The sequence below is a fragment of the Entelurus aequoreus genome, linkage group LG09, assembly GCF_033978785.1.
Source record: "Entelurus aequoreus isolate RoL-2023_Sb linkage group LG09, RoL_Eaeq_v1.1, whole genome shotgun sequence".
Lineage (NCBI taxonomy): Eukaryota > Metazoa > Chordata > Actinopteri > Syngnathiformes > Syngnathidae > Entelurus > Entelurus aequoreus.
This window is the reverse complement of record NC_084739.1, coordinates 61624467-61644252: the sequence shown is the minus strand read 5'-3', so window position 1 is coordinate 61644252 and position 19786 is coordinate 61624467. Positions and strand designations below refer to the sequence as shown.

Sequence of the window (19786 nt, the reverse complement as noted above, 5' to 3'; positions counted from 1 at the left end):
CCAGTGATGATTGAAGCGTCGGCCGAGAACATGCTGCAGCAGGACTTCGCCCAGGCTGTGAAGATTGGAGTCAAACACTCGCAGAAGATCATCTTCGCCATCCAGCAGCTAGTGCGCGAGCTCAAAGTGAGCAAGCGCACACCCGTCAAACTGTTCTCGGCCCCGGCATACATGGTGGCGCACGTTCGACAGTAAGACATGTTTTTAAATGTTATCTCTGATGTAAGCCAGGACTGCTGCTCATAGAAATACTGTAAAAGTGCATTAGTAAGTGAATACACCTTTTAGTGATGTGCGATAACACTGAGTCAAATTCAGGCTGGTATCAGCGATACCAATCCGATACTGATACTTTGTGCAAATATACCTAATGTGTCTGTTAAAATAAAAAAAAGTTGTGTTTTTTCAAATAATAACAAAAAAATAGTAATAGTAAAAATGTAAGAAAAAAGAGCAAAAAATCTGAACGTAGTGAGACAAAGCTGAAATTTTTAAACCAATAGTTTATAATAATATACTTAGTCACTAATAACTAATAATTGATAATAATATGCTTAGTCACCTATAATACAATGTTTTGTCTTCAAATATATATACGGTAATATCTGTAAAGCAATTTTTTTTTTAATAAAAAAGATTAGACACCCCTGATTTAAAATATTAGAAGCTCTCAAAGTGAAAATACACTTTAAATATAAACACAATTTAGTTAGGTAAATAAAAATAAATATGAAGTAATCAATTTGAAAAATAACCACAATAATGATAAACACTGTTAATTATGTAACTGAACATTAATATTTTCGTACAGGCAGAATGTTTGACACATTAGGTTATGCAATTATATTAAAACATTTATTATTATTAATTTTATTCTATTCATACATGGGGAAAAACTACAGTAAAAACATGAGAAAAAAGGTACAAAAATAATTGTATTTAATGAGGAAAAGCTGAAATGTTCTACCTAATAGTTAATAATGATATACTTAGTCACCTATAATACAATGCTGACACAATATGTGTTTTTAGCATTATTTAAAATAGAAAAATATCAATATGGCCCCCGCATACTTTGACTTTTCAGTATCCGGCCCCTGGCGGAAAAGGTTGGGACACCCCTGAACCTAAGTATCAAAAGTATCGATATTTTGATTTGAGAATTGTTAGTAGAACATAAAGATCTGGTATCGTTGGTATTGATATTTCAGTATCGAGCCACAGTGGCGCCTTTACAATGGTAAAATTAATGCTGGTGCATTTTGCAGCAGAGAAAAACTCATTTTATAAAAAAAAGGTTAGGTTTTATTATCTTGTCATTACATACAGTGACCAAAATTACGTTTTCATACTCAGCAATGTCAGTGCAAGTGTTGAGGCTCCGCATTGTGTTGTTTCCTACCAACTGCTGCGAGCGGGGCGCAAACTCAGGTTGCCAGCATGAGAGGCGAACGTGCTGTCCACCGAGCTACAAGTAACATCCATTACACAAGGACAAGGCAACTGTGATATAACAGCATATTGGTGGTAATAAATAGAATTAATATGAATAAATATTTTTATGAATAAATTAATAAAATTAGTATAAATTAAAATATATATTTTTTTAATCGTTTTTTAGCAACCTAAAGTGATGAGACGGAGCAGGGAGTGCAATTAGATAACAGAAAATATATAATAATCATCTTACACACAAAAAATCTAATTCTGACATTAATATTTTTATTTTTAGTATATGAAATGACATTATTCTGTGTATATTTGTCTGTTAGTGCTGCCACTATTTACCAAACGACTTTTTTGGATGTGATGGCTCACAGTGTCGTTGGTTTATCAATAATCCACGTGATAATTTTCTGTTTCCATTTGCGTTTTTATTGTTATCCACTCAATGTCAAGAAAAAAACACAAGGTTAAAATGATAAATGAAAGGAAAGCAGAAATAAGTATAAACTTATAATATTCACACAAATACAACACTAATCGCATTGCTTATTTATTTTTTTCATGACCCTGTATGATTTATGTCAGGGGTTCTTAACCTTTTTGACCTCAGTGCCCAACTTTTCCACCCCCGCAGCCCACTCAAACGTTAATGCTGAATTATTATCCTTACTCTTGATTCTAATCATATTCACAAATTAAATCTAACCAATTTACAGTTTAACAGGATCAACCTTGTCAAATGATTATTATCAAGACTTAGATCAGGCTGATTACAAAAATATACTGCTAAAGAAGGGGCTCATGAAAACTGATAAAAAATACATTTACACACAATTATGCAGTGCTAAATTAAATACATTCTAAATGAATAATAAATAACATTAATATATATTTCCTAAATAAACTGTCAACAAAATTTAAGTGCAAATAAAAATACAGCTTCACCACTTTAGTCATAATGTTTGCACTGAAGAAACTTCACTGTGACTTCAGCTGCAGACTTCTTCTGTTTGTTTGATATTGTCATTACTGCTACAAGTGGTGGAAAAGTGTATTGCAACTGAGTACTGCTGCGGCCCATACGGACCAAACTGATTTGGCGGCCCAACAATAGTCCCCGACCTTATGGTAAAGAAACCCTGATTTATGTCTTGTTAACATGTTTTTTAGACAAAAACGTGTATTTCACTATATGTGTTGACTTACTAAACCCATTTACAACGAACAGGATGTTTTCAAAAACAGTAAAAACCCTGTCTGACAGACCATTTTGTACCTTCTCTGCCTCAGTAGTGACTTTTATTTGGATTATTTCCTGCAGATCAACCTCAGAGAAGATATATGCTGTCTTCACAAATTCCTTACATGATAAAGTAAGCCACAAACACATCGTGGAGGTCTTTCCATACTTCTCCATTTATTTCACATAGTTCATGTCTCTAATTGTGTGATTATCATTGACAGATATCAAGAGATGAAGCCATCAACAAGATTCGACTAGAAACTGAGGTGGAACTAAAAGGTAGTACTTAGTTTGTGGGGTGAAGAGACAAATACTAAATCCTGTCTCTATTTCACAGAAACGTTTCCTCAAGCCGAACCTTTTGAGGTTATAGAGTCTTTCAACACTGTTAGCAAAGAAATCTTCAGGAATTTGGTGCTGAATGAATACCGGAGGTATATGATTATTATATACAATGTATATACACCTAATGCTATAATAATGTGCTTATGAACTACATGATTGTGTGTGTAGGTGTGATGGGAGGGAGCTCACTGCTTTGAGGGACATCTCCTGTGACATAGACCTCTTTAAACCGCTTCACGGTTCTGCTTTGTTCCAGAGGGGACAAACGCAGGTGTGTTTGAAGACGGTTTAGTTCGCCAATAAAATTTTCTACACACAAAAAAAAGCTTAATTGTGTTGTTTTTTTAGGTTCTGTGCAGCGTCACGTTTGATTCGTTGGAGTCCAGCGTTAAGGCAGACATCATCACCACGGCGTTAAGGTCAGAAAAGTAACCGCTGGTGCAAATTGAGGCTCCCAGCAGGCACAAGACATGAAAACAACGTTGAGAACTTGTTGAATTAGGTCCTGACGTTGAGCAACGCAAACCTAACCTTGAAACAACACGCTTTTTGACGACGTTTAATAAAAGTTGGGTTCTGATGTTGATTTGATCATTGAATTTTGGTCATTTCCCAACCAATATTCTACAACAGTGGTTCTCAAATGGGGGTATGCGTACCCCTGGGGGTACTTGAAGGTATGCCAAGGGGTACGTGAGATTATTTTTTTAATATTCTAAAAATAGCAACAATTCAAAAATCCTTCATAAATATAAATAAAAACCTATCTTTTTTTCCAAATAGTTCAAGAAAGACCACTACAAATGAGCAATATTTTGCACTGTTACTCTTTTTTTCAACCAAAAATGCTTTGCTCTGATTAGGGGGTACTTGAATTAAAAAAAAATTCACAGGGGGTACATCACTGAAAAAAGGTTGAGAACCACTGTTCTACAACAAAAATGCAACGTAGAAACAACATGCTTTTTGACAACGGTTATTCAATGTCAGGTTGTGACGTTGATTTGACATTTGAAATTTGGCCATTTCCCCACCAACAATGTTGTCTAAATTTACAAATACAACTATTTTGCAACATTGTTTCAAAGTCACTTGTAGGATGTATGTATAATCAACGTTGTATCAATGTCTTGTGCCTGCTGGGCTATTAACGCCGCCGTTCAGTTAACCGTGGCGTCCAATTTTCGGCAGTTTTTTATTATGAAACATTGGAATTACCAGCTGTGTCTACAGCAGTGTTGTCCAAACCTTTTGACTGGTGGGCTGCATTGGGCAAAAAAAAATTGATATACCGGTATATATATTAGGGGTGTAACGGTAAACAAACATTTTGGTTCGGTACGTACCTCGGTTTAGAGGTCACGGTTCGGTTCATTTTCGGTACAGTAAGAAAACAACAAAATATACGTTTTTGGGTTATTTATCTACCAAATTTGCAAAATCTTCCACCAAAAATATTTTTCTTAATGGAATATTTGATGTGAAGTAATCGGCACCTTGGATAGGTCAATAATTCATAATTACATTGATTTTGATTCAATATTATGTTTTGAGCAATGACAGTTTGAAAGGGAAAAAAAACAGCTTTGTTTTATTAGTCAACAACGCAACTTTTTCTAAATTACATTTAACCTTTTAAGCTTTTTTATTTCACTTTTGTTATGGTTTTGTTTATTTTAATAGTATTTTTAGAATGTGCCGTGGGCCTTTAAAACATTAGCTGTGGGCCGCAAATGGCCTCCGGGGCACACTTTTGACACCCCTGCTATAGATAATAAAAAATTAAATCTGATAAATCTATGGATAAAAAGCAGAGCCTGGCGACGCATGCGCGTTTATCATAACTCTCTCTCTGTCTCTGCCCCTCCCTCACGAATGCTGCTGCGCGCACAATTTGTTTTGTTTTTAACCCCTTCTTAACCCTGAACGTACATTGAAAATACATGCAACCCTAACTCAAAATGCCGGACATTTGAGGCATTTAAGAAACTCCGCCCTGACAGCTCCGCAAAAGAGGACATGTCCGGTGAAAAGAGGACGTATGGTCGGTCTATCGTAGCCCGTTAGCTGCTAGCATGCCGTGTATTGTGCCTCGGTGTGCATTGTTTACACAACATGCGTTACGCTACTTAATATGTCCGTGTGGAAACTTGTTCGGTACACCTCCGAACCAAACCGGAACCCCCGTACGGAAACGGTTCAATACAAATACACGTACGGTTACACCCCTAATATATATATGTGTGTATATGTGTGTACGAATGTGCACATATTATAATAATACATATTTATTACAAATTAATATTAAGAGTATGTGAAGGTTTGACTTCTACCTTGTTTACCTTATTGACTACTTCCTTAAAGTTGTATAACCAATCAGAAATATCAAGCAGCTAAAATGGGCCAAACATTGGTAAGTGTGGAGAGAGTTTTTTGCATTTTTCCCATTATGCCTTGCAATGGATTTAAATAGGTGTAATTTTGACATGTTTATGGTGGTTGGCTGTTTTTACAATATCCACAAAGTTCAGTGAGCAGGTTGTGTTCTATATTCCCGAGAAACTCCTGACTTTCAGTGCCCTCCTGAAAATCTCCCAGGGCAACCAGTCTCCCGAATTTCTCCCGATTTCCACCCGGACAACAGTATTGGACAACATTATTGGGGGCGTGCTTTAAAGGCACTGCCTTTAGCCTCCTCTTCAACCTGTCGTCACGTCCGCTTTTCCTCCATACAAACAGCGTGCCGGCCGGCCCAGTCACATAATATATGCGGCTTCTACACACACATAAGTGAATGCAAGGCATACTTGATCAACAGCCATACAGGTCACACTGAAGGTGACGGTATGAACAACTTTAACACTGTTACAAATATGCGCCACACTGTGAACCCACACCAAACAAGAATGACAAACACATTTCGGGAGAACATCCGCACCGTAACACAACATAAACATAACAGAACAAATACCCAGAACCCCTTTTTTCCATAACTGGAGTTGAAGTTGTTCTCTTATTTTGGAAAACCTTGTTTTTGATTGATTGATTGAAACTTTTGTTAGTAGATTGCACAGTAAATGATAAATGGGTTATACTTGTATAGCGCTTTTCTACCTTCAAGGTACTCAAAGCGCTTTGACAGTATTTCCACATTCACCCATTCACACACACATCCACACACTGATGGCGGGAGCTGCCATGCAAGGCGCTAACCAGCAGCCATCAGGAGCAAGGGTGAAGTGTCTTGCCCAAGGACACAACGGACGTGACTAGGATGGTAGAAGGTGGGGATTGAACCCCAGTAACCAGCAACCCTCCGATTGCTGGCACGGCCACTCTACCAACTTCGCCACGCCGTCCCCTACAGTACAGTACATATTCCGTACAATTGACCACTAAATGGTAACACCCGAATAAGTTTTTCAACTTGTTTAAGTCGGGGTCCACGTTAATCAATTCATGGTAAAGTTACATTGTTTAATGCATCCAGCGGGGCATCACAACAGAATTCGGCATAATAATGTGTTAATTGCACGACTGTATATATCGGTATCGGTTGATATCGGAATCGGTGATTAAGAGTTGGACAATATCGGATATCGGTAAAAAAGCCATTATCGGACATCTCTAATGATAAGTATACTTCATGGTCACCGGCCTGAGTCACTCATGTTGTCCATAAGATGGAGACAAAAAAGTACCTTTCAAACTGCTAGATATTTAAATTTAATATGTAAACACCCTGCCCCAGCCATATTTCTTGTTGAACTTGTGTCGTCTGGCGGGACAAATTGAAGAAAATTGGCCTTATGGACACCTCTTGTCTACAGGCAACCTCCTGATGTGTTTTTTATTAACTCCACCAGATAGCAGTAGTTGCAATTTTTCCTACATGGCTGCAATTTCTCTGTGGGGTTGGGTCATGGACTATCCCATTGTCTAACGTGCACATTTGGTCATGACGCATTCAAGCAAAAAATATGAAAAGCATAACAAATGTTTAGGAGTAAAAATAAACGTATTTATGTTGCTTATTTTGTGTTTTGTAATATCACAAGCCTGTGAGTGCTTTTAAAGGGTGCACAGCAGCAGCCGCTGTTTGTTGAAAAGCGCGGCCCTTGCTTTCTTCCAATAAGACCAGAAAATGTCACTAGACAGTAGTCACTGTCTTGAATAGAACAATTTAGAGGGTTCTGAAAACTAGCTAAATAAATTAGGGCTGTCAAATTATAATTTTTTTAATCAGATGAAACACATTTTTTGCCATTTAGATTAATCTTTATTAATCACAGACGATTTGTCCCTTGCATAATTGAAAACTGGCTTAGGAAAAGAGTCCAAAATTTGTACACAAAGGCAATTTTATTGTCAGAATGTCATCTAGGAACATTTTTACTATGTTTTACTTGTCATTTATTTGCACAAAAACTTGGTAAGAGTTTATCTAAAGTTCTTTCAGGCTGTATTTTGGTTTATTCTCAGTGTTAAGAAGCAGATTTACGATGCCATCCATTGTGTACAGCTGAAATGACAAGCTACAGTCACAGACAGTCCCATTATGATGTGTTTATGAGTGAGGTGGCACCAAATCTATTTATAGCAGTCCAAAGGTATTCTTAGCAGGCCACTACAAATGAATGTATGGGTCAGTGTTCAGTACCTAGCAGCGTTATCTCCCTCAGCATGCGCATTAAAATGCCAAGAAGCCTTGCTCCTCACCACTATTACAACATTGGTTCTGTTGCTGCTTTGTTGTACTGATATACCCGTTAAATAATTACAATGTAGTCAAAGAGAATTACATTTTTCTTTCCACTTTTTCTTGCACTCCAAAGAATTGATAGTTTTTTTAAATAATTAATAATTATTGGGCCGATATATGGAATTATGTCACACTAACAATATGGAAAATTTAAGAAATAGCTCTCATTAAAAAAAATAACAATCCATTGAGGCGAGATTAACCGTAGGTGGGTGAAGGTGAGCAATTCAAGCGCCCCTTCTCTCCTGCTTTGAGTAGCTGATCTCAACGTGCTGTACATGGCCTGCCGTAAACTTCCCCTGGGCTCTCTGTAAACCGACATGGCGTCGATTGTGTGGGACTTTTTGCCTGCTACCTGCACTTAATGTTCTGCTAAAACATTCCGCGAGGAGGGAAAAAACAGCGAACCTTATCAGTCACCTGAAACGCCACTATCGCTATGGTGGTGGCCTGCTGTTAAAGAAATATATGCACAAACTACAATTAAATCTAAATTTTAAAATAATAGATATTCGTAGGTTATCTATATCAGTCTTGAGAAGCAGGAAGTTGTCTGTATAAATATCGGATTGATGAAAAAATAATATTGTGCTTCTCTACTCTTTATACATAATGGGTTTCAAATGGGGAAAATACCAGTCTCTCGTCATTGCGCTTTAGCTAAGTACAGTGAAACCTCGATTTAAGAACCTGAATGGTTCTTGAACAGGGTTCTTAAATAGAAGAGTTCATATAGTGAAACAAATTTCTCCGTAAGAAACAATGTAAATATGATTACTGTATTTTTCGGACTATAAGTCGCAGTTTTTTTTCATAGTTTGGCCGGGGGTGCGACTTATACTCAGGAGTGACTTATGTGTGAAATTATTAACACATTACCGTAATATATCAAATAATATTATTTAGCTCATTCACGTAAGAGACTAGACGTATAAGATTTCATCGGATTTAGCGATTAGGAGTGACAAATTGTTTGGTAAACGTATAGCATGTTCTATATGTTATAGTTATTTGAATGACTCTTACCATAATATGTTACGTTAACATACCAAGCACGTTCTCAGTTGGTTATTTATGCGTCATATAACGTACACTTATTCAGCCTGTTGTTCACTATTCTTTATTTATTTAAAATTGCCTTTCAAATGTCTATTCTTGGTGTTGGGTTTTATCAAATAAATTTCCCCCAAAAATGCGACTTATACTCCAGTGCGACTTGTATGTTTTTTTTCCTTCTTTATTATGCATTTTCGGCTGTTGCGACTTATACTCCGGAGCGACTTATACTCCGAAAAATACGGTAATGGGTTGCAATGTCGACAAATGGCCATATTTTAGTGACAGTGTGTACACTTTGAACCTACTATGAAGTGCGATACAGTACTGTATATCAAACAAACATAACAATGGGGTGATGGATCAACTTTCTCTTTATTACCAATCCAAGACAACAATGACAAGCTCAACTGTGCCATATGCTCAGCTCTGCCAACACGCTCGCAAACGCAGACGTCCCTTTGGTGCCCTCACAAACAATCAGAAATCACAAACAATTATTGACTTTAACAACTATATTGCTAAAATACCAAACATTTAAAAAAGTAAAATCCACTTAAATTAACGTCGACAAAGGAAGGGCTGACGAGAAAGGAGCAGACAGAGGGCGAGAAGGAAGGGGGCCATGTATGTGTGCTCTTTGAAGAGGCGCAGCTAAACAAGAGGTAGTCTTCTCCTCCTCTGCAATATACGTCTGCTTTGACATATTTTGCCAGAAAAAGCCGGTCTCATCACAATTAAAACTTGCTGTAGTACGAAACCTGCTTCGTCATTAATGTACTTCTCGCAAAAGTCTTTTTTTTTTTTTTTTTTTTCTTTTTTAACTCCACAGCAATTCCCGCCTTGTTTCCACGACGAAAAAAACACAAAAAAGGCACACTTGCTGTAGCCCTGAGTAGTGACTAGTAGCGTACTGTTCTGCGCAGCAATGACATGGAGGGCTCCGCCTTTGCAAAAATGCTGCGAAATGGCTGCACGCGGTACACAAAATTGTTCACACACGAAAGCATATATAACTCGATCGCAAAGTTCGCAAATATAGTGGTTCGTAAATCGAGGTTCCACTGTATAATTAAAGCATTTCCAATATTCAGTTGTCTTTGTGTGAAATTAAGACATTATTGTGAAGCTACAGTATGTGAAATCATTTGTGTGTTTTTTTTTCCTATCGACAGTGGCATCAAGGACAAAAACTTCATGCTACATTATGAAGTAAGTCAAAGCCTTTTTCTCTGTTAGTCCCAAACTATTCATCTCAACCATCCATCTTCATCTTTTCATTGCAGTTCCCACCTTACGCGACTAACGAGATCGGAAAGACTGGCGGTCTGAACAGGAGGGAGTTAGGACACGGTGAGCGATGAATTCCGTCCTTCTGGCAACACAGGCTGGACACTTGATTAGGAACACCCGCCTCATCCAATGAATATGTTCGTAGGCGCCCTGGCCGAGAAAGCACTGAGACCTGTCATCCCCAAAGACTTCCCTTTCACCATCAGGGTCACTGCTGAGGTGCTGGGGTCCAACGGTGAGCGTCTGAAGACTCTTTAAAAAAGTTTATTTTCCTAACCTGACTTTGAACCTCTTAGGGTCGTCGTCCATGGCTTCAGCATGTGGAGGCAGCCTCGCTCTAATGGACGCAGGTATTCACCCACTAAATGTGGTGTTTGTGTGCAAAAGAGAAAACAAGACGCTTGAGTTGTGTTGTCTACCAGGAGTGCCCATCTCTTCTCCTGTGGCCGGTGTTGCCGTGGGCCTCATCTCCAAGTCCAACCCGGAGAAACCCACAGAGATCCAAGACTACAGACTGCTTACTGACATTCTGGTAAACATGCCGGACTTTTGGAAGGATGTGGTGATATAACAAAGTGACAATAAATCACTTATTAATAAGGTTCCTCCAAAAAAAATGTAAAATACATTATATTGGCAATTGTTTTTTTTATTTTATTGTTTATTTTATTGTATTTTTTAGGAATAAAATAAGTTTTTAGGCCATCTCCATGCTTACTCGCGACCAAAAGAAGGTTTTGTAAACTGTTACCTGTTATGAAAGACTTTTAACTAGAGATGTCCGATAATGGCTTTTTTGCCGATATCCGATATTCTGATATTGTCCAACTCTTAATTACCGATTCCGATATCAACCGATACCGATATATACAGTCGTGGAATTAACACATTATTATGCCTAATTTTGTTGTGATGCCCCGCTGGATGCATGAAACAATGTAACAAGGTTTTCCAAAATAAATCAACTCAAGTTATGGAAAAAAAAATTCAACATGGCACTGCCATATTTATTATTGAAGTCACAAAGTGCATTATTTTTTTTGACATGCCTCAAAACAGCAGCTTGGAATTTGGGACATGCTCTCCCTGAGAGAGCATGAGAAGGTTGAGGAGGACGGGGTTGGGGCGGGGGTGGAGTTTAGGTGGGAGGTGGGGCAGCAGGGGGTGTATATTGTAGCGTCCCGGAAGAGTTAGTGCTGCAGGGGGTTCTTGGTATTTGTTTTGGTTGTGTTTATTGTGTGTTACGGTGCGGATGTTCTCCCGAAATGTGTTTGTCATTCTTTTTTGGTGTGGGTTCACAGTGTGGCACATATTTGCAACAGCGTGGAAGTTGTTTATACGGTCACCCTCAGTGTGACCTGTATGGCTTTTGACCAAGTATGCCTTGCAATCACTTGTGTCTGTGAAAAGCCGTAGATATTATGTGATTGGGCCGGCACGCAAAGGCAGTGCCTTTAAGGTTTATTGGCGCTCTATACTTCTCCCTACGTCCGTGTACCACTCCGTACAGTGGCGTTTTAAAAAGTCATAAATTTTACTTTTTGAAACAGATACCGATAATTTCCGATATTACATTTTAAAGCATTTATCAGCCGATAATATCGGCAGTCCGATATTATCGGACATCTCTAGTTTTAACCAAATAATACCGTATTTTCTGGACCGTAAGCCGAACCCACTAAATTTTCAGAGAAACAAAATATTTTCCATATATTAGACGCACTGGACTATAAGCCGCAGAAATATATGTAGTTAAAGGAGTTTTCTACACAGAAAGATTTTGTAAATGTTTAATTACATACCTTAATTGTTTCCAAACGGTGTCTGTAACATAGCAGTAAAACGGCTGATGAAACAAAACAGAAGTCATCATCATGAACCCACTGGCTGCACAAGCTAGCTCTCCAATCAGCTAAACAAACTCAATAAGTTCAGGGTGAGGTTTTAGTGAATTTACGAAACTTAAACAATACAAAAATAATGCCATTATACGTTTATAACACGAACAAAGACACTCGTAAACATGTTAGCATATTAGCTAATGTAACGACGCTAGCATTATTACATTACATTAGCACTTACAAATATACTTTCAAACACTCATACAAACATCACAAATGGGACGGTTTAGTAAGTAAGAATTGTTTTAGTTATATTGTAAAACTTAGAAGTGTTGCTTGCAGTGATTAATGAAGAATCCATATGAGTAGAAAGGCGACTAGAAGACAAAACGGCACTTCTACTTCCGGTTGAAAGCTCACTCTAAACACACGGGCAATGCAGCAGTGAGCAAACTATTTCAAAATATGGCGCCAAAGCACAAACAATAACACACCTATTTAGTGTCTTTTCTCTGTTTTTGTTTTTTTTTAACTTATAGTCCAGAATTTACGGTACATTGCGAGAATCGGTCTGAATCATGTATCGTGTTAAATCGAGAATTGATTCTGAATCTAATCGTCACCACAACAATCGGATCGAATAATTATTTGGCCAAATATTCCCACCTCTACTTATTAGTATTTGTGGTGGTGTTTTTCCTGGAACAGGGAATAGAGGACTACCTTGGAGACATGGACTTCAAGCTGGCAGGAACCAACAAGGGCATCACTGCTTTACAGGTAAAATAGGAGCAACATCTTTCCAAATTAGCACTTTGTCACGTATTTAATCATTCTGTCTCACCTCCAGGCCGATGTGAAGATTCCAGGTTTGCCTCTAAGGGTGGTCATGGAGGCCATCCAACAGGGCACAGGTAGTCTTCTTCAAAACAAACATTGTACTATAAGGAATACATAGTGTCGCCTACAAGGGAGTACAGTCCTCACATTTTAATATATGCTGTCAAGGTACAACAGTCCAGTTTCCGCTTCACAATGTCTCTGTACATGTTTCCCCCCAACCGGCAACACTTGTGCACACGAGGGCTGGGTGTATCCATGTAAATGTCCATAGTATTAATATTAATGTGATTGGATCGACCGATACTTCAGTTGCAGTTTCTTTTCTGCTATTTCTATTTCCCTCTCTCTCTCTCTCTGTCTCTCGCTCGCTCTTGAGCTCTCTCTCTCTCACTTGGTCTCATGTTCTTGCTCGCTCTCTCTCGCTATCGCTCTCTCTTTTTTGTCTCACTCTCTGGCATTCTAGCTCTCTCTCGTGCTCTTGATTTTTTATGTCACTCTCTCTTTTTTCTCTTTCTTTTTCTGTTTGTCTCTCACTCTCTCTTTCTTTCTCTCTTTTTCTCTCTGTCACTCATTTACTTTTTCTCTTTCTCATTTGTTTTCTCTCTCTTTCCCAATGTTTTTCTCTCTCTCTTTCTATTCCTCTATCGCTCTCTTTCTCTCGTTCTCATTCTCTTTCTCTCTCTCTCTCTCTCTCTCTCTCTCTCTCTCTCCTTCTGTTTTTTCTATCATGGTCTATTTCTTTTCCCTCTTTTGCGCTCGCTTGCTCACTCGCTTTCTCTCGTTTTCATTCTCTTTTTCTATTTATTTGTTCTCTTTGTCTCTCTCCTTTTTCATTCATGCTCTCTCTTTCTTTTTCTATTTGTCTCTCGCTCTCTTTCTCGCTCTTTTTTTCTCTCGAGCTCTCGTTTTCATTCTTTTTTTCGCTTTCTCATTTGTTTATTTTTTCTCTCATGCTCTCTTTCTTTTCCTCTTTTTTAATTTTTTTGTTACATTTTTATTTTTTGGTATTTTTTTTTTCTCAACAAGTTGTGGAACGTCATAAGGAAGTTATTTATATTTATGTATACATTATTACATCCTTTTAAATTGTTGTTAGATTAGATCTATATAGTGTTTTTCTAGACACCCAAAACGCTCTACAGTGTGACCAATGTTCCTTCTAAGGTGCACGCCTGTGCAATTGCGCACTACTCAAGTGTCCTCTGCGCACGGCAAATCTATGCCACGCACAAAATCAAATTAAAAAAAATAAGCGCATAACAATTTTCGACACGACACGGACACGACAGAGAAAACAGTTTTCGTCATCATTGTTCAAATATTGTAACGTCTGTCGAGACGCTTTGAGGACATGAATTCCATCGATCACTTTACTGAGCAAAACTCTTTGTCGGGCATAAACACATCACCAAAACATTAGTAAAAAAAAATTATATCTAGCAAAACTGGTCATTTTCTGCAGTACAAACCAAACCAAAACCAACTTTGTTATATCAACAGCAGCCGCTCGCTCTTTCTCACTTGCGCCAACACATGCACATATGGCACTTAGCCAGTGATGCGTTTACAGCCACACAAAAAGTCGGACAACTCCAACACCACACATAAAGTGTCATTCCAGGTCGTTACACTATGATTTACCAATCAAATGTGTGCTTATTCTAGTGTCATTTATTAGGAATCTTAATTTATAAATATTATTAATGAAATGCTGTTAGTATATTAAATAAATACTAATAAAAATATTTTTTTTACAATCAGGAAGTTGCAGGAATGTACACATGATCCCCTGCTTACATCTCATTGTGCAACATGTGAATGTTTTAATGGAAACTAAATGCAATGTCTGAAAGGGGTCCAAATTATTTCCAAAGCAGGACCTCCACCCAGACAAACAATACAAGTACACAGTTCATGAAAAACAATATTTTTTGTTATTGTCATTGTAAGTGGGCCTAAACACTTATATTAGAAATGGAAATGACTGCTGTCATTTGATTATAATAATAAGAGAATGTTGTCTGTCTGTCTGTGTTGGCCCAGCGATGAGGTGGGGACTTGTCCAGGGTGTACCCCGCCTTCCGCCCGAATGCAGCTGAGATAGGCTCCAGCACCCCCCGCGACCCCGAAAGGGACTCGCGGTAGAAAATGGATGGATGAATGGAGATTTAACTTATTTAGTCAGGTTTGGGACAGGTGTGCTGCTGGTGTAGCCACAGTGTGCACGCCTGATGTTGCTCACATGGGCTCCACTGAATGCTCAGGGAGTTTTTGCGTTTGCTCACACACATGAAAAATTAGAGGGAACATTGAGTGTGACCTAAGAACCCATTGTTCATTCCCTCCACATTTATGGTGGTAAGCCACATTTGTAGCCACCGCTGCCCCGGGTTAAAATGACGGAAAGGGGGCTGCCAATTAGCTCTTAGCTCTCTGACCATCGGCAAACATTTATTCACATTCATAGGTTGGCGAACGCTGAACTCGTACCCAGAACCCACAAGTTTATGGGCCGCTCTACCCTCTGAGCTATGCCGTCTTTATCTGTATCAGCGATACTAGCCCTGTATTTACTTGGTATCGGATGGACACTAAAATTCACAGTATCGCCCACCACTATTGCACACTACCCCCACCACGTAAATGACACAAGACACAATTATTTTGCTACCCGCTTATGTTGACTTATTTTCAGTGGATAGTTCATCTCTACTGCTATACAAGCTCTACACAGACTACTGTAAAGTCTATTATTTTGATTGTAGTGTTTCTCTCATAAAAATGTGTGCTGAAATGTGAGGATTGTACCGTATTTTTTGGACTATAAGTCGCAGTTTTTTTCATAGTTTGGCCGGGGGTGCGACTTATACTCAGGAGCGACTTGTGTGTGAAATTATTAACACATTACCGTAAAATATCAAATAATATTATTTAGCTCATTCACGTAAGAGACTAGACGTATAATATTTCATGGGATTTAGCGATTAGGAGTGACAGATTGTTTGGTAAACGTATAGCATGTTCTATATGTTATAGTTATTTGAATGACTCTTACCATAATATGTTACGTTAACATACCAGGCACGTTCTCAGTTGGTTATTTATGCGTCATATAACGTACACTTATTCAGCCTGTTGTTCACTATTCTTTATTTTAAATTTCCTTTCAAATGTCTATTCTTGGTGTTGGCTTTTATCAAATAAATTTCCCCAAAAAATGCGACTTATACTCCAGTGCGACTTATATATGTTTTTTTCCTTCTTTATTATGCATTTTCAGCCGGTGTGACTTATACTCCGAAAAATACGGTACTCACTTTAGTTATAATTGTATTGTTGATGGTTTGGTCAAGTGTATGAACGACTTTTCAGTGGCAAAGCGGGAAATGCTAGGCATTATGAACAAGTGCATAGCAAAGCCGAGGGCAGCCAGAAAGGAGAACGGGCCAGTGGTTGGTGAGTTTTGGCTATAAATATGTAGAACTCCTGACTTCAAGCAGCAAAATCAGATTGCTGCTTGTGTGTGTGCAGAGGAGGTGCACGTTCCTGTGGCTAGACGAGCTCGCTTTGTCGGCCCGGGAGGCTACAACCTTCGTAGGTTACAAGCTCAAACAGGTAACATTGTTTTTTTGTTTGTTTCTTTTTCTCGCCACAATGCAAAGCCTGGGGCAGTGTGTGAAACGCTCTGTTTGGTGTCCTCTTAAGGAGTGACAATAAGTCAAATGGATGAGGAGACTTTTTCCTTGTTCGCTCCCACGCCAGGAGCCCTCAGCGAGGCGCAGGACTTCATCAGTGAGATCTGCAAAGATGATGTGAGTCTGCACCATGTTTGGTTATGCTAAAAGAATCAGAATCAGCTTTATTGTCATTACGCAGGGTAACGAGATTAAAAAAAGGCTACGGTAACTAAATTGTTCATGGGTGCAAACAGCAAAGACATATACCAAACCATAAACATATAAATGCATCTTTGGTCTCTTCAACAGATGTGCATATTAGGGCTGTGAATCTTTGGGCACCACACGATTTGATTTGATTCTTGGGGTTAATGATTCGATTCAGAATCGATTCTCCTTTCAAAATGACTCTTGATTCAAAATCAATACTGTTTTAATAACATTGGGTGCCAGTTTTATGATTAACTACATTCCTCCATAAAATAGACAGCTCTGATAAATGTGTGGTTTATATTATATTACTTAAAAGAAAACTGGTTTTGTTTAATAGAAGAGAAGTATCCAACACTTCTCTTTTTCTTTTCTTTTTCAGGTTTAAAGTTAGAGCACATACTCAGAGCTCATTGTCAAATTCCTGTACTGTTCTATATATAATTATAAGTAATACTAGTACTACCGGTAATTAACTACAATTACAGATATTATAATTAATTATAATTACAGAAAGAAACGCCACCAAAGGGCTCCTTATTGTCATCCAGTCTTTCCAGGTTTTTTGTGATCACCGCGGCCTGAAATGCCTGAATTTGGGGCAGTATTTTCAGAAAGTTGCGTCAAAAGTTGCAATGTTTTGAAGCTTTTTTTTAAATCCTTAAATCAACTTGTGATTGGATACATTTTTTTAATCAATGTTATATACGTTCCTTGTAAGCCTTAACCTCAAAAAGCACAGGATTTCAACAAAAACTGTAAAACAGTCATTTTATACCATGCAGACTTAAAGTTGGACACTACACTGCAAAAAGTCAGTGTTCAAAAACAAGAAAAAAAAAATACAAAAATTAGGGGTATTTTATTTGAACTAAGCAAAATTATCTGCCAATAGAACAAGAAAATTTGGCTTGTCAAGACTTTCCAAAACAAGTAAAATTAGCTAACTTCAATTAACCCAAAAATACCTTATAATAAGTATATTCTCACTAATAACAAGTGCACTTTTCTTGGTAGAAAAAAAGAGACCTTTTTGCTCAATATGTTGAAAAATATTCTTAAATTAAGTAAATGCTAGTGCCATTATCTTGACATAATGATATGCGCTTGGCATTACATTTCTTGAAACCAGCAAACTTATACTAAAAACGAATTTATTGTTCTTAATGGAAGGCAACAAGGCAACCGCTTGTTACTCTCGGGGTCAACTAGCCGCTCAGGCAAATCATATTGTCTAAAAATGCATTTTTCCATCGATAACATGACATCATCGCGCAAAGTGCGTGCTCTTTCAGTCAATTAGTGCGTATATATACAGCCCGGCCCCCGGCCAAAACATTTTTAATTGTAATTTTGAAGAATTCATCTGAATGTGCATGAACTATTTCTGTTCAAAATTGTTAGAAATGTCACATCTTAAATGTTTAAATATTAACTGTCAGTTTACTGTACTGTGCCAACTGTAACACTATATGAGTAAATATTTTCTATTGTTTCATTGAAAATAAAACAGCAAAGTCCATTTGGCTGTCATCTGTTTTAATAATGAGACACAATTGTGTCAAAGTCATGATTTTTTTTCCCCATGCTTGAAATAAGAAATGATTACTTTAAAAAAGTACTTTTATACTGGTGAGTGTTGATGACACAGCTTTGCAACAGTTGATATTCTAGTTTCAAGCATGTTTTACTCAATATAGGTCATAAAATCTCAGCAAAAAGGTGTAATATCTTACTGAGATCATTTAGGACCAAAACCCTTAAAACAAATAAAACACTAACATAAAATCTGCTTAGTGAGAATAATTATCTTATCAGAGAGAAAATAAGCAAATATCACCCTTATTTGAGATATTTCATCTTACTTAGATTTCAGTTTTTGCAGTGTAGATGACAGTAAAAGCACAAACTCAGAGCTCATTGTCGAATTACTGTAAACTTTTAATTAATTTTTACTAATACTAGTACTAATCAATTATAACTACGGAAATAAAGACCACCAAAGGTTTCCTTATTGTCTTCTGTCTGCTCTGTCGTCCACAAGTTGCAGACATTCTCTCTTTATGTTTTTACACTTGAAAATTGTTTGTCTATCTTAAACATTAATTTATGTTCCAACGCATTTACCCCTCCACGTGAAGGACTTTTGTCAACTGTTGAGAGCGACTTATAGCACTGTTTTTTGTTGGTAAATGAAAGACAATGAGAGATCATACTCACACTTCAACATCTCAGTCATTTAAATGCTGCCTCTTTTTTTAGGGCAGCATTGCAAATGAAAATATGTTCCTAATTGTCTTTCCTTGGAGGACTTTAGGTTGAGTAAATATATGTAAACTAGGAAGTGAGGCTGCCAGTGTGTTGCTAAATGTTTATATACTACAATACCCAGAAGGCTTTTTTTCTTCTTTTTTTTTCTTCTTTTTTTTAAAATTATTTTAAACAACATAAAAACACAAGATACACTTACCATTAGTGCATCAACCCAAGAAAACCCTCCCTCCCCCATCCACACTCATCCACACTCATTTACACAAAAGGGGCTGTCTCTTTCTGTTATTAAAAACTTCTGGTTCCTACAGTATAGAATAATACAGTCTGCAAGGGATACAGTCTTTAAAGCACACATGATTGTGTGTGCTGCTGGTCCACTAACATTTTCATTGAATTACTATTTTGTATGTAATTGTTTTTATATTGTTTTACTTTCTTTTCTATCCAAGAAAAAGTATTTATTTGTTTAAAATTTATTTATCTTATTTTATTCCACTTAAAAAAAATAAAAAATTAATAAAACAAAACAAACAAATGACCTTATCTTCACCAGACTGGGTTGTCAATGAAATCAGATTGTTCAAAAGGGTTCTTAAAACTAGGTCCAGTTCAGATTACGTCCAGATCGGGCTCAGCAACACAAACATTCACCCATGTACACTGAAAACCAGGGAACACAACAGGTTGCATACAATCCACAAACAAAAATACATTTTCAAATGAAGCACCCATGTACAGTCCAGGGGCCGTATTTATCAAGCGTCTTAGAGTGCCATTTTACACTTAAGTCCTGAGA

At 37.5% G+C, this 19786-nt stretch overlaps 1 protein-coding gene across 1 annotated transcript in view; it reads left to right on the top strand.

Annotated features, from left to right (window-relative positions):
• Positions 1-19786, top strand: part of LOC133657594 (polyribonucleotide nucleotidyltransferase 1, mitochondrial) — a 39786-nt gene that overhangs the window by 16770 nt on the left and 3230 nt on the right. Inside the window, exons 9-24 of the mRNA XM_062059086.1 lie at positions 5-191; positions 2768-2819; positions 2911-2968; positions 3027-3123; positions 3203-3305; positions 3383-3453; positions 10028-10064; positions 10139-10205; positions 10291-10380; positions 10442-10495; positions 10568-10677; positions 12695-12766; positions 12837-12900; positions 16202-16285; positions 16361-16444; positions 16535-16641. Of these exons, the coding sequence (XP_061915070.1) occupies positions 5-191; positions 2768-2819; positions 2911-2968; positions 3027-3123; positions 3203-3305; positions 3383-3453; positions 10028-10064; positions 10139-10205; positions 10291-10380; positions 10442-10495; positions 10568-10677; positions 12695-12766; positions 12837-12900; positions 16202-16285; positions 16361-16444; positions 16535-16641 (1337 nt within the window). The remainder of the gene's footprint in view (positions 1-4; positions 192-2767; positions 2820-2910; positions 2969-3026; positions 3124-3202; positions 3306-3382; positions 3454-10027; positions 10065-10138; positions 10206-10290; positions 10381-10441; positions 10496-10567; positions 10678-12694; positions 12767-12836; positions 12901-16201; positions 16286-16360; positions 16445-16534; positions 16642-19786) is intronic.